Source organism: Dermacentor andersoni, chromosome 11 (assembly GCF_023375885.2).
Source record: "Dermacentor andersoni chromosome 11, qqDerAnde1_hic_scaffold, whole genome shotgun sequence".
NCBI lineage: Eukaryota > Metazoa > Arthropoda > Arachnida > Ixodida > Ixodidae > Dermacentor > Dermacentor andersoni.
Window position 1 is genome coordinate 90,200,169 of NC_092824.1, and position 15,168 is coordinate 90,215,336.

The following is a 15,168-nucleotide window of genomic DNA, read 5'->3' on the forward strand; positions in this document are numbered from 1 at the left end:
TCTGCAACAAGAAAAGTGGCAGTTTTACTGAAAGTGCAAAGCATTGACAGCAATAGCAAGGTTTAGCGTTGCACTTGGGACCCTTTTTGCTTGAGGCCTCTACTCTGGGATTCAACCACAAGGATGTTTGTTCCGTAGTCCAGGAATTTCTCATGAAGTCACACCGAATGTCCTGTTTATATGTACAGCAGTCTTGAATGGTTATTTGTGGTTATAACTTGGAATAATCCGCCCATTTTCTGGCAAATCCATCCTAGGTATAAGCCACACGTTGAAAGGGCAACAGCGACCATGACAACTCTTCAAACAGTGTTCAAACTATACGCAAGTGCTACATATTGGCATGATGCAGCATACAAGGTGACTTCTGTTGGGTAGAAGGAACAATGCCTTCGCAGCTATGAAACACTGACGTCTTGCACACAGGAAATTTTTAGTATGTTCTATTCCACCTTCTGAGATAAGGGGCCATGGCCTAGTGGGTAGAGTGTCGGACTGCTGTGTTAGTCTTTTGTTTGAATTCAGCCGCCAAGATATCTTATGTTTATTCAATATATACTTCTATATATACTGAACATCACGGGGACGCTGACAGCGTAATTATGCCCGTAGTGTCTATATAGTCGGTACTGCAATAAAACAAATATTAGGAGGAAGACCTGAACAATGCACCTGTGAAAACAAAAGGTGATTGGGTATGCCCCATATCAACAGCTTCGAGGATATTTTACTGATTGCAAATAACTAAACTATTCATCAGTCAGAGCTAGTGGAGGTTGGCTAACAAACTTTTTTGCACTTTTTAATATGGAAATTTTTTACAATTTGCCCAAATTTTCAGCCTGCGTGCTATTTAACGCACTATTTTGTCTGTCCCAATACTAAGAGAGAGAGAGAGAGAGAGAGACACACACACAAAAGGGGAGGAAAAGCAGGGAGGTTAGCCAGTGTAAGTACCGGCTGGCTACTCTGTGCTGGGGAAAGGGGTAAAGGGAATAAAAGGCAAAAGAGAAAAAAAAATTGAGAAAAACTCGCACAATAACGAGATGCTATGCACTAGAACATTCAAAGACAGTCCCTACTGAAATTGTCAAAGGAGTACTGACAAGCTTTTTAATATAACTATTATATGCTTGCTATATGATTTGATGAGTAAATGTGTGCACAATAATCATGAACTGGAATTGCAAATGCTGCAACAATATGAATAATTATACCGCTGCTAACTGTGATACAAGAGTCACACCATTACTACAAAGTGAGTGCCAAAATATTCACAATATTGCAACAGCTATTTCCATTAGATCAGGTGGCCAACAATACTTAGCAACCTAGCCAAGCAGGAGAAAAGAAAATTAGGAAAGACAGTACTCAGGTGCTAATGCGGGTACATTAATTAGCACTGATATTCTGTTGTATCACTATTACTGCCATTAGCTGCAATCATTGCAAAGATTTAGAATAGCTGTAGACAGCCCTTCTTTATCAACATTGCAGCAGCATCATGCTTTCCCACATCAACACAGCAAAGTCAAGCGCTTGGGAATGAGTTGTGCCTTTTCTATGTAAGGAGAGAGAAACCCATGCAATCCAAAACGATGTACTCAACACAGTCTCAATAGTGAAAATCTTTTCTCTAGGAATTTTTGCTGCATATTGAGTACAATTGAGACAGAGGGTGGACTCCACTTCAAAGTATATCCTGTACAATTATTTCCAGTCCACAACATTGAAAAACATTGACCAACTCAGAGCAGTTGACACAAGGGCTAGAATTGTGCTGAAAAAATGCTATTACGATTTAAGAGAATTGGTCATAAATCAAATGACAACTTTACACACAAAATCATATACGTTTATTAGATGTCATTCCGTGTTTTCTGCACTGGCGTGAATGTCATAGAGGCGATCATATACCTTCCCATAAATGCGCCGAATGATAAATATTTCGTCGACCAGTGCCTGCGTGACCATTTGCACAAAGGCGAGCAGGATCACAAAAACCAGGCAAGTTCCCGTTATGATGGTGACGTTTTCCCGCATATATCGATGTGCTGCATCGACGCAGTTGCCAGTGTAGATGGTGAACCATGCGTCATAGTCGGTCCTGTTCAACACGCCCTGACCACAGCTCAAGTTCACCACCTGCAATTCCAATTGCACCTCGTTGAGAACAAGGCTTGGAAATTTTAAGAACTAACAGTGTCAATAAGGTTCGGGTACAGTGAATCAAACTGTACTAACATCTGCTTCATTCTTACAGTGGGCATGTTAAAGGTGTACTGACATACCATTTCTGCCGTTTCTTCTGAAGCATTACTTTCTTTTTGCAACCTCTCCCAGAGTTTGCTTGCCACAGCTTCTGCCACTGTCATTGTATACATCTGTATACATGTACATCCATCTGTGCTATCCCTACAAATATGCTGGTCACCGGCTGTATTCTGTAGAATTGTGCAATGAAACAACAAATGCTACCTAACTATCCTCAATACAGCAAATATGTGCTTTCAAGCGAATCTTTTCTTTAAAAACTTAACTAGTTCTTTTGCATTTTTCTCTAGTTTTTTTGACTGGGGGAGTATCTGGCCTCAATCACATGCATGCTTGTAGCTTTTGCACATGACCATGCTCTGGCACGAGAGCTTTATAGTGTATGGAGGTTTAGATGCTGTGGCTGGTGGTGGTGCTTGGTTGCATTTCTCTGTTACCTTGGCTGATGATCGCAGGATGCATTCGTTGCCAAAGTCCGTTGCACATCTCTTATAGTTATGTGCTGTTTCATCTTGCTGGCTCAACAGAGCTCCGCTTAGACAGAATCCCGCAATGAATGGGATCTGCTTGACTTTCTTTCTTTCCCTAGTATGTGGCTGTCAATAGAAATTAGCCTTAAAGGGGCCCTGACCTACCCCTTGGGCTTGGTGGAAACAACCCAGTTCGCACATAGCATATGCTGCTGTGAACATCCCAGCCAAAGCTTGCAGTCGTGCACAGCACATGGGTCTCACAAGCAGAGTGCAAAGTCACCTTTCTCTCAAATGCGCTCTTTTCAACCGAAGCCTGCCTCTGACCCTTTTCTGGATGCTTTATTCGTACAGGGAAGCATTCTGTGGTGGCTGGCCCTGTCCTCATCTCCCAATTCCTCAACTCCATTACCCTTAATAAGCCGATGAGACATAATAAAGCCGTACCATACCATTTTGTAATATAGCAGATTCCCATATGCGGCTGCTATTGACCAATAGCTGACATCAATCAAGAAGAGTGTTTGAATCAGTGTGCTTCTTCCCACTGTTATTGCATAAATTTATTGACACAATTTAATAAACGGGCTGAAGTAAACAAAAATCTGCTTTCGAATTTCAATAATAATAGCATACTTCTGGATGAAGTAGACAAGTCTGCTCACGCTCAGCCGTGGCTGCTCGCATAGGAATTAAACTTAGGCCACCCTGCTTATCGATCTCATAGAAGTCGGGTCTTGCCAATTTCGACTAGTTTTTAACACTCAATCAGCCTCTAACCAAGCAAAACTTAAGGCCAGACCACATGCACGCTTGCCAGCACGTACTCACTCCCGGTCGTTCCAGGTTAGACACCTTGGAAGACTTCGCTTCGTAATGAGCTATTGGTAGCACTTCGAAATGCACGAGTTGGATGTGGCTACTATTCGTCGGTCAAGGTGGTGCAGGACAAAGCTGGCCCGCACCACGTAGCACAGCCAGACAGGAGCATATGAGCATGAGCAGACACTCTAGCCTTGTTGCGCACAAAGACACTGCAGTTGCATGTACCTGCGGGCTGCCACGTAACGTAGATACCGTGGTCGCTGCAGGGTGCCGCGACGAGTTCAGTGACTGAGAGCACTGCGGCTCGCTAAGGAGAACGTTTGGCGCTGGGGTATCGCAGGTGACAAAACCGAAAATAGTGGCATCTATGTAAACATCCAAAATCAAATTTGAACTGCATGCCACAGTGACGGTCACAAAGCGGAACGTTGTGAGCACACCCTACTTCACCGTAGCCTTTCCAGTGCAAATAATTGGACAACAAGCAGAAGCATTGCGAACGGTATGTTTGAATCACAATAACCATGCTTCTGCTCAACACATTGAAGAACTTTTGCAGTAAAGTATTTCTGAAATAGTTTAATTTAACTTTAAATGCATTTCTCGACTTCTATAAACAGTGGTTCAGGGCATTTTTAATAAATTATCATGCCCGAATATTTTTTAAAAATGGCCAAACTGTGTATTTTTCATGTTCGAATAATATGAAGTCATCTTTTTATTATGTGTGGTTGAGTACTACTCACTATAAATATAAATACTACAACAGACATCATTGTGAGGCAGTTCAATCTTTTCCCAGAGGATGGTGCCAATGCCATTCTAAATTTGTCATTTGCTCACTAGAAAATCTCTGCTCTAAGTGACAATGGCACCATGGACACTGTGGAGTACTAAGCTATAGTTCTAGTTTGGCTTAAAAGGACAGTAAAGGCAAACATACACAACCAATTTATGGTGTCAGATTACATTCCTAGAAGCCTGGTAACTTAAGTTTGTGCGGAGGGGCAACTTGGTTACTGAGAAAACTGAGGCTGAGGCGCCTATACAGTTCAAGATTTCCAAGCCATCTGCGATGAACAGGGCCCCTTACATAGGAAGCACCACTGATCTCAGAAGACAGCTCTGCCAAGCACTATCACCTGATTTGAGGATCTCACAGATCACACTCTTGCAAACAGCATCAATAGATTGGTGCAAATAGTTCTTAGTGAGCTATTCTATAGGAAATTCTGTAAAATTATGCATTTTCTTTTATGTTGAATGGAATTACATAATTAAATTTACATTATCAGCGGTAGATGACTACAATTTTCCAGTTAAAAGTGGGACATGCTGACATACATAAGCAGTTACCCTATTTTAACAGTGGTAGTGCAAATAGGCCTGTTCATAATATCCTCACTTCTGAAAAATTTGCTTTTGGTAATGTCTTGGCTACCTAGAGCATTAAATTTTTACATTAAAGGAGTACTGACACAAAATTTTGAAGTGGAGATAACGCGTGGGATTGATTTATGTGAGTACGCACACATCGTCTGTGATATCAACGGAGCATATGGCTTAGAACATATTTAAAATCAGTTTTCAAATATGCACGCATAGCAAACTGTAAAACACAGTGCCTCGAGACATTAATATCAAGGAAGGATTGTAAACAAACGCGAAAATGCAATGTCAAATATTTTCGTTGGCTGCCATGCTGCTTGCATGCGCTCTTCTTCTCAGTTGCTGCTTGTAGTGGGACGCTCTTCATGACGCTGCAACTGCAGAATTAAGCGGCACTTTTTGTCATGTCCGAAGATTTCTCGCGCTATCAGCTCAACTGCGCTCCACTGACCACACACAAAATGCGAGTACAGCACAATGCCGCTTACATGGTGAGTCGTTGACTTCTGCTGAACACATTCAGGGTTGGGAATAGTGATGCATCGTTTACCCCACGATAGCTCTCACTGGCAGAAGTGGACACACTACTGTTAAATACCGTGCAGGCCACAAGGTTCAACGCCGATTTGTCGTGTCTTACCAATGAACGTGGCCAATGCGAGGGTCTTGACATTCTTCCTAGCTATCGCCGGCCGCAATATCCGAGTCACTGCTTTCTGGTGGGTCGAATGAAAAGTGATTGGCCACGTCTAACACGGCGGCAAATCCTGCCTGCAGGAAATCGTCGCTGCTGGACAACGAAAACAATGACGACGATAGTCATCGCAAAACAGGTGCACGCGTAGCAGACGAACTAGCAACACGAAGTTCGCGCCCCAGCGTGCGCATTGATATGCAGGTCAGAGCATACGTCAGAGGTTATTGTGATCACGTGCCTAGCTGTGTTTACATTCCTTCTCTGGTCTATTCTGTTGCTCTCTGAAACCAAAACTTGGACTGGTTGCTACGAGCAAGACTCCAAATAACTCCTTGTCGCACTCTGAAGTAAATGAGGTTTCGTGCCATGATGACTGGGTCATTAGCTACTTATTAGAGCGGAAGAAACCAAATCGAAATCTTTTGTGTCAGTACTACTCCTTTAGTGTGAATTATCAGTGTCTCTAATGCATGCTTTCTGTATCCTTTGAAGAGTATTACCAGCTCACTGATGCAATAAATACTGAACTAAACAAAGCCCTTGCACACCTCTAGAGTGCTGTTTCGCCTGCAGCAGGAGTAAGGTACTGAGCAGCGCTCACTGCTGGGATTTGTTCGTGAGCAGTTGAAGTACATGTTGCCATTCCAGTCCCGGAAACTTCTCTGCGACAGCCCGCAGCACTGCAGGTCCTCCTGTGAGAGAGAACAACCAATATAAGCCCACAGTTATTAATAACTAAATGTGGATTACACTGGAACGCTTTGGACCTTCTGCCAGCTGCATGCCACAACTTCTGGCGTGATCCAGTTCGGGGCATTTGGCTTTATTCTGGAAGGTTTGGGTTTGGTGAATCTGTCCAGTGTGATTAGAGTAGATACTTGAGGATTCAGGTTACTCCTTGCTAGCTCCAAAATGACCAGTGGTTTTCATCATCACACTGTATGATGAAAGATGAAAAACACGGGGAAGGCGGGAGATGAAAATTCAAGATGATGAGCAAATCGAGAACAAGGTACAAGCAGGAGCCAATGTTTCGGCAAATGGACTTGTCGCCTTGAAAAAGACAAGTCCACTTGTCGAAATGTTGGCTTCTGCTTTTACGTTATTCTCGTTTTGTTCTTCGTATATGTTAAAAGAGGAAGACAAACACCAACCATAAATGTTTTATTAAAGTTAATGTTTCATCTCCAACACTGGAGCTTTCATAGAACTCCACACAACAGCCATAATATTGTAGTGTGAGCTAAAATTGGTGAACATTAAGGAAAGATTTGGAAGCACTGGTTGGTATGCACTTATGACTTGCATGTCTAGATGTGCATCACTCTTGTTTATGGCATGCAAAACTAGCTTACAAAATGCAAGCGAAGTATAAATTGTCTAAAACATACTAGGACCCCGTTGATACGCTACTGGGCTTTACAAGTTCCAAAACCATACACTTGCAACAGCGGGGGTGGGGGGGGGGGTGGGGGGAGGGGATGATTCTAAAAACACCCTGTTTGGAATATGCGGATAAGAGATTCTAGGATAAGAGATTTGTTCACTTTTTTTTTTCAAAGGATATTAGCAAGGCCGCACACTTTTAATTGATATGGCTGTAATTTTGTGTCTGCTATGCTGAGCACAACGCTCTTTAAATTATTGCACTGAAAGTAATCACTGTACAGTTTCCAAGGGGCTCCAGTAGCAAGTGCTAGTTCAAAGCCTGAGCACTCATTCAAAATGTGATTCCCATCCACTTTCTGCTATTTCAAATACTGCAGCAGATCTCTTTCATCTGTTTAATTGCCGTGCGGAATGCTATGCTACAGCCCATTCGTCCTGCCTGAATGGAGTCGATGAGGTGCTGCAAGTCGGGGCTGTCCCGGTAGTGCATGACGAGGTGTGTGCTCAACGTGTTGCGTAGCATGCGCTTCAGCTGCGCGGGCAGCGAGAACACCAGCAGGCCCACGATGAGGTTGAGCAGCAGCAGGGCAGTGATGAGCGACGAGTAGGCATTCAGCAGGCAGGTGTTCTCGCGCAGTGCCCCGACGCAGCCGCAGAAGGAAAGCAACACCAGCAGCGTGCCCACCAGCATCACCGTCACCTCCACATGCACCACCAGCTGACTGCGCATGTTCACAATATGGAGACTCTCTTATCGATGTGAAAGCATCAAATGGCCCACTGAGCAAAAAAGTTAGCATCTGTAGCAGCAAAACAGCACCTAAAGTCCCATTGGCTGCGACGCCATGTCACGAGCACACATCGACAGAGCGGGATGGGCAAATCGCAACACTTGCTGCTGCATTAGCATGCCATGTATAGTGTGAGGGGAGAGGGCATCGGTGTGACGCCGCATAACCCTTGCTTTCGCTTTCGGAAGCTGGCACACGGTCCATATCTCGCTCTCTCACCTCCACTGGGCTTAGCTGCTCCGAGCGCCTACAAGCCTTGGTTGCCACTGCTGCTTCCTCGGTCTCTCGTTGCGCAGGACATCAGTGGCATGCGGCATTGGCGCCACAAGCTGCTACTGCTTGCTGGCTCAGGAAGCACGTACACGTACCAATGTGGTACATTACTTGCCGTGCAAATCTCGAAGTACTTCTCAGTGGCGTTTAACTGGACATTAATGCTTTTGCATTCACAACTCATAAGAAGTTCTTAAGTGTCCTCAGATTTTTTCACTAACTCTCATGATGTGACATAGAATGATTACTAACAGGCAAGAGCAAATAAGTTGCTTGCAGGGAAAGTAGGGGACAAAGTTGAACTTGGCTGATTGATTGATTGATTGATTGATTGATTGATTGATTGATTGATTGATTGATTGATTGATTGATTGATTGATTGATTGACGGAGGGTTAATGTGCCAAACAGAACTGGGGTTATTAGAGCTCTCATAAAGAAGGGCTCTGGATTAATTTTGAACAGCTGGGGTTCTTTAATGTGCACATAAATCTAAGTACTTAAGCGCTCAGCCACAGAACACAGCTACTGTGGCAGGTTCCCGTCTTGAAGCTCATGCCCTAACTCCAGCACCAGTACGTTAACATGACTTTACAAATTTTAACATATTTTAGGTTCAGTCCTTGATTCCTTTATTATGCAATGTAATTCTTGTTTACGAGTAAAACTAGTTCTGATAGATGTCAAAATTTATTATGTGATGTAGAGCTAGTGCAGGAAAGTCACGCTCATGTCACCACCTGTCTTTTGCTTTCCCATCTTTTCCGGCTTACCAAGTCATCTCTCAACACGAGGCTGACATTTTTGATAATCCAGAAACATAATTTACTTATCTGGTTTAGGTTAAACATTTCTTGCTAGTCTCCCTTTAAATAAAAATAAGTCTAGGTTTACCCACACTCACTTCACAGTGAAAACACCTGTTTTTTTTTTTTTCGCAGTTTATTATATCGCCTTCATGTTCACAGTGCACACATAATTCAGAAAGAATTTTGCTAAATTAATGCCTTTCTCTAACCAACCCAGCCAGCAGTGTAATCAAATTATACATTACTTCTGTGAAGAAGAACATAGCTTGCAATAAGATAGTGTAGTGTGCAATGAAGTGAAAATTCAGCTCCCATGTCAGAATGTGTTATAAAATTCTGAAGGTCAAGTAAAAGAAGTCAAGCCTAAGCACAGCATCATGGATGTATGCACAAAGTGTTCACCGGTTCTCTAGATGCTGTCACAACGATCAAGAACAACTACACTGGCATAATAAAGTCGGCACGTGGCTAACAAATGCGGTATGGGCTTAGCTCCCGTTTCCAACCTGTAGATGTTGAGAACAGCTTCCGAGGACTCAGGAACACTGGCCCGCAATGACGTGCCTATGTAGGCATACAGGCCGCCAACAAAAAGGACGAGGCCAAGGACCCAGAGAACACAATTCATGATGATGAGTGGGTAGCGCACAAAAGGGTTCACGTCCAGGTTGAGCATTGCTGCCTCCGTGCCAACATCGGGTGACGGTGCAACAGGACGTGTTGGAGAGCTCACGGCACCAAGATCTGCAAATACAACAAGGCAGCAAACCAAATCAAACTTTATTCCAACATTTAGGATGCTGAGGGCCGTGATCAAAAAGCCGCTACGTAGGCTTGACTAGGACCACAACCCAGTACAAATGGCACAGACAGGCAAATGCAGCAATTTAAAGAGGCATTTAAGACAACAAGGAAAGGAAAAAAGGAATTGTGCATAATAAACCAAACAATAATCTCAGACATACTGTGAGTGACATGACATATTGTGACATATGGATCCTTTAGCAGAAACTCCCAAGGCCACAATGCGTGAACAGATGTACAGCCTTCACCATAAGAACCAAAACCACTTGGGGCAAGAGCACAGCCAAGTCCTAGTTGGGCTATTTCATGTTGCACCCAAGGAACTTCTGACACCGTAAAACTTCAGAGCATGATGATAAGAGTTCTTCTTTCTCCACAGAGCTTTTCAAGCTCTGTGCTGCAGGAGTATGCTGCAGGAAGCAAACAAGACACATTGGAGATAGCCATAGTCACCTGTGAAATGGCTTTGCTTCTTTTGGCAAAGGCTGTGCATGTCATCAGAAAGCATTTCTCACTAGAACATAAAGTGGTATGTTTATTTGTGCCAGTTACAAAATACTAATGTCATGATGAACTGCAGCCTAAAATCAGCTTTCTGTGCATAGTGTCATCAGACTTTCATTTTATGAAGCATTGGTCATGGTTTCTTTTGAATTTTAATACCTGCCAGCAGCAAGAACATCCTAAAGCAGCAGGAATGCAATTCACTGTATATTAGTCACAAACCTCTTCATGGGTGTTTTTCTTACATGCCTAGGTAGGTTATAAGCGTCACTGATGGGAAGGGCTGAGCTGCTTGCAACTGCGATGCTGTTCTTCACATCCAAGAGCAGAATTCCTGTTCACCATCTCTATAACTGCAGAGGCAAACCCTCCTCACTTCCCCCTCAGGTTTCTTACCCACCTCACCCATGTGCAGTGCCATGTACTCATGGGCCTCAACGTACCATTAAAATTTCCTTCCAAATTATTCTACCCTCATAGTATGGTGTTGACAGTTATGACCACACACCAAACAGACAGAAACGTGCCCTACAAACTTGAGACACTAATATGCAAGCACGGCTGCAATGGACCAGCTGTAATCGTCCAAAACAGCAATGTAAAATTATAACAATGAGCCAAACTCATCCAAAGCACAAGGGGCACAAGGTATGACCTGCAAAACTATGCATAGCATGCATTTGCTTTTTTCCGCCCATCAAAACGACACAGAACCAACCTTTTGTTTGGGTGGCAACAGAGACATAGTGGACGGGCTCCAGTTTCTCCGAAGTCGACACGAATCTCAGTTCCTCGGCTCCATCAACGTCTTTGAGGAAAAAACGCGCCTTGGCCGATTCCTCCTGCATGGAATAGCACAGTGCATAGTTGACAGAGGTTTGGGTAATCAGCACTTAAAAATAACTAATATCATGGTCCGTCACCCTTAGCTGAAAGAAACCTCCGAGATATGTGCACATCCTAGTGCTTATGCAAATTTATGCACGGCAAACAGCTGCTTTACCCCTCAATCCTATGCTACCTTATGTAATGTGTGCAATATTATGCGCAATATTGTAGAAAACCTCATCAATCCTGTGAGATTGTGTGTGTGAGGTGCTTTATGGTGTTCTATTGTATACTAATATATTTTAATATAGTTACAGTTTTGCAGCTATGCATATTAGCTCTCTTAAGCTTGAAAGATGTAGCAAAGAATTACAATGGCAGCCACATGCCTGCAGTTTAAAATCTCTCTAAACTTTCAGAGGCACTACTAAGGGTAAACACCACTGCTGTGAGGTGACACCTTCTAGAGCTGTACTACATTCAAAGTAGACCTCTGCAAGCCCTACACAGGTGAGGCATTCGGTCATAGTACTCCACGTCGTAAATGTTGTAATGCAAGACATAATCTGATGAGTGGGAATACTGCAAACAGGCCTCCAGCTTTGGCACTTTGGCAAGTCAAATTATCGCTGCTAATTACATAACTAAGAAGACAGACCATATATTTGAGGCATTCAACGACTACGAAAAAGTCTCACAAGGCTGCAGTGAAAGCAGAGAGGCTGTTAGGTCTAGCCTATTTTGATTACATCCTACACCAGCAGTGCTGCCACTCTGATCCTAAACCAACACAGAATTCTGACACATGAGAAAACAAACAAACAGAGAGATGTAGAAAGAGGGGCCTCAAACCTCCATGGTTGAGACAAATGCACTTTGACGAGTCCCTCTGACGACAAGCTGGCCTTGGTGCCGAGAACAAGCAGCTCTTCTTTTTCTTCTTTGGAATAGTGTGGCATATGCTACCAGCCCATGAAAGAACAAATGCGCCCAAAATGTTCTGATACAAATTCACATGCACACTAATGCCATTTCAATCCTTGTCCATTATTTTTAACTGGCATATGAGTAAATTCAGAGCACTCAGATTTTGTCTGTCAAACAGTAGCTTCGTAGCACAGCATACAAGAATAAAAATTTAGTTTGTTGCAAGTCAAACTTTCTTTTTTTAGCTCGGAAGCTTGCCTTTGGGAATAATACAAAGATGTGCTCACACACACACAAAATTATTTGTTTCAAGCAGGAAGTTTAATAGGGAATGGTAGAGGGATCCATGACTCTAACGTTCAATGTTAGAAGAGTGTACTGGGTTAAGGCCTGTTGTACAGAGGTGATGAAGACGGGCTTGATGAAGTCCAAGACAAATTCAAAGCAGGTTCTTCACATCTTGTATAGCAGTGTTGCAAGAGAAAGTTCCCTTCCCATGTTAAGTATATTGAAGGTAGTGAACAAAGGTTACACATCATATGGCAAAGGAAGTGTGGTCACATCTGAATAAGAAAGAAGACAGGGAAGCGACTTGACAGCAGGCCATTCAGGGGTATTTGCAACCAAAGAAATGTTTCCAAAGCTATGAATTAATGAATTCTTGGGTCACATCACATGCCTTTCTAAAATCAGTATAATTTTTTTTTTTTTTTTCTTTAGATTCACTACACTAAGATATCTGAAAATTGACTGCTCAATAACAAGTCTTTCCCCAGCATATCAGTTATCTTATTTTCCAAACCACTTCAAGGCATGCTATGCAGAGTGTCCGATTCTGGATCAAACCCCCATGATCGGTATGTGCCACTTACACGAAGGGAACAGTATTTCTGTCACCTTCTAATGTCAGCAGGTTTATGCACTTCCTTGATCTTCCATAGAAGGGCGCTGCAGGGAAGCCTACCATACTCTGCCAAGATGACATACCGAAAGGCACATGCCAGTGAACCAGCACTACTTCGTTGGTACTGGGCAAGGAAGAGGTTTTATGCACTTTCTTGCCTACCCTTAGGAGGGCACCACATGTATGTGTGTTATGTCCAGGGACAAATCAATCCATTGTAATTGAATGCCAAGACATTAATTCAGCTAGAACTGTACAGAACGTCCACCTTCCAAAAGTTCCATGGTTTATGCTGATGAGAGCGTGAATTCGTCAGTAGTCAAGACAAGCAAAAGAAACATAGAGTATTGATGGGGGGGGGGGAAGGAAAAGCAAGGATGAGATGGGAGTGGGATCCTTACAGACATGGTCACATCGACATTACAGACATTACGAGATAAAGCAGAGATGGGCAAACTGTTAGATTACGATATGGTAACATGCAAGTAGCTCGCCTGGGCTAGGTGACTATTTCTCACTACATAATTTCAAAAATATGGCATTAGAAATCGTAATCATTCATGGCAAGAAGAGAGGGCAAGAGCAATGTCTAGTTGTTGCACAGTAGCTTCGAGTTTTTGTCCCAGCATAAAAGAATGAAATTCATTTCAGTCATAGAAGCAGTCAGAGCCAAGCTGAGACAATTTGGCACAAATCACGGCTGCTCCCCGAATACTGCTGAAACCATTTAAAACAAGCATTCTAAGGTTTGATTCCATGATGACTTCAGACCAGTGTGCTGGCTTTTTTGCAAAACACAGAACAAGACAGGGATGCTTAACCTGTAAGCATAAAACAGCCCCTAATGTAATTTAACTTTAGGTTTTTATGTCATGCTGAGCTAGAATCAGGTGTTTCATCCCAGTGGCGCACCTTAGACGGAGGTGCAATTTCACACTGTAAGCACGAGAACTTTTATTTATTTATTTTATTTATTTATTTATAAATACTGCGATCTTAAACAAGATCTTAGCAGCATGGTACACGAGTAAGTTTACAAAACAAAAGAAATACAAAAATGGGGAACTGCACTAAAAAAATTCTTCACACAAGCGCTTCACAAAAGTGCAAAAAACAGGCGCAAAAACAAGCTCCTCAACGTTACTTCAGCTATCTTTCCCAATCATACAGTCAAACAGTGCTATCACCAACAATCTCAGCAAGTGCAAAAAAATTTTTTTTTAAATAAAGGTAGGTCTCTAAAAGTGACAATGAGTCCTGTGCTACAGTTTTATCGGCCAGCTCATTCCATTCTGCTATAGTTCTAGGAAAAAATGAATATTTGAAGCAGTTGACATGTGTTGTAAATGGAGTTACAGCTAGTGAGTGTCGCTGTCTGGTAGCGTAACCTGTTGTATAGGTGATAATGTGAGACGTGTCGATATTGTAGTGACCATTTATTAGTTGGAAAAAGAATTTTAGACGACACACACGATTTCTATCACCTATAGAAGGCAAGCTGCTCCGAGATAAAAGGGTAGTAACAGAACTACGCCCATATGTATTGTAGATGAATCAAACTGCTTTTTTGTAGATGAATTTTTAGATGAATCGAACTGCTTTTCTCTTTAATATGACTTAGTACAGAGATTCTCAAACTCGAGTACCTTGGGACTTCCACATCTAACCAAGTATGCAAGAATACCATCAGATAGCATTCCCCTGCCTACTTTTTTTAAAAAGCCAATTGTAGGCATTTAGTTGCAAGAACAGCAACACGAAAGTTTAACATTCTCATTAAAATTTTGGTTCGGTGTTACTATAGTCGCAAAAATAACGTACAGCGCGAAGAACAAGGACAGCGACAGACGACATACACAGCGCTGTGTATGTCGTCTGTCGCTGTCCTTGTTCTTCGCGCTGTACGTTATTTTTGATCATGAATTACCAACTAGCCCAAGCAACCATCCTAGTTTACTATAGTTGCAGTGAATTTGCTTTAAAAAACCTTAGTGAAAATATTCACCATCAAGCGACAATGATCGTGGTATAAATGGTACTGAAGAATAGTTACTCTCTGACCGAGTTTGAAGAATCTGCAGCCATAACTCGAACTCATTTTTCAAACTTTTATCAGAGCTCCCAAGTCACTCTGCAACTTGGCACACTCAGCCTGCCATGACCTCGAGGTGGTCATAGTCCAGGTTGCTGAGAAACATTGATTAAAAATAAATGTTTTTTTTTCCACTCACATAAAATTGTCATGTCTGACATGCTGACGTGATGCGAAGCAACAAAGGCTTTTG

At 42.6% G+C, this 15,168-nt stretch overlaps 1 protein-coding gene across 1 annotated transcript; it reads right to left on the reverse strand.

The window, feature by feature from the left end:
• Positions 1 to 14,756, reverse strand: LOC126517532 (tetraspanin-33-like). The gene is made up of 6 exons (XM_050167273.2): positions 11,905 to 14,756; positions 10,943 to 11,066; positions 9,423 to 9,660; positions 7,484 to 7,766; positions 6,204 to 6,347; positions 1 to 2,145 (listed from the first exon to the last, which is right to left on the reverse strand). The coding sequence occupies exons 1-6, from the start codon at positions 11,908 to 11,910 to the stop codon at positions 1,867 to 1,869; spliced, it is 1,074 nt and encodes a 357-aa protein (XP_050023230.2). The 5' UTR covers positions 11,911 to 14,756; the 3' UTR covers positions 1 to 1,866.
• Positions 14,757 to 15,168: the final 412 nt, after the last annotated feature.

Coding starts and splice junctions, on each gene's coding strand:
- LOC126517532 (XM_050167273.2), bottom strand. Junction 9,661..10,942: donor TGTTGCCACCCAAACAAAAG/GTTGGTTCTGTG, acceptor TTGTATTTGCAG/ATCTTGGTGCCGTGAGCTCT. Junction 7,767..9,422: donor GCTGTTCTCAACATCTACAG/GTTGGAAACGGG, acceptor GAACATGCGCAG/TCAGCTGGTGGTGCATGTGG.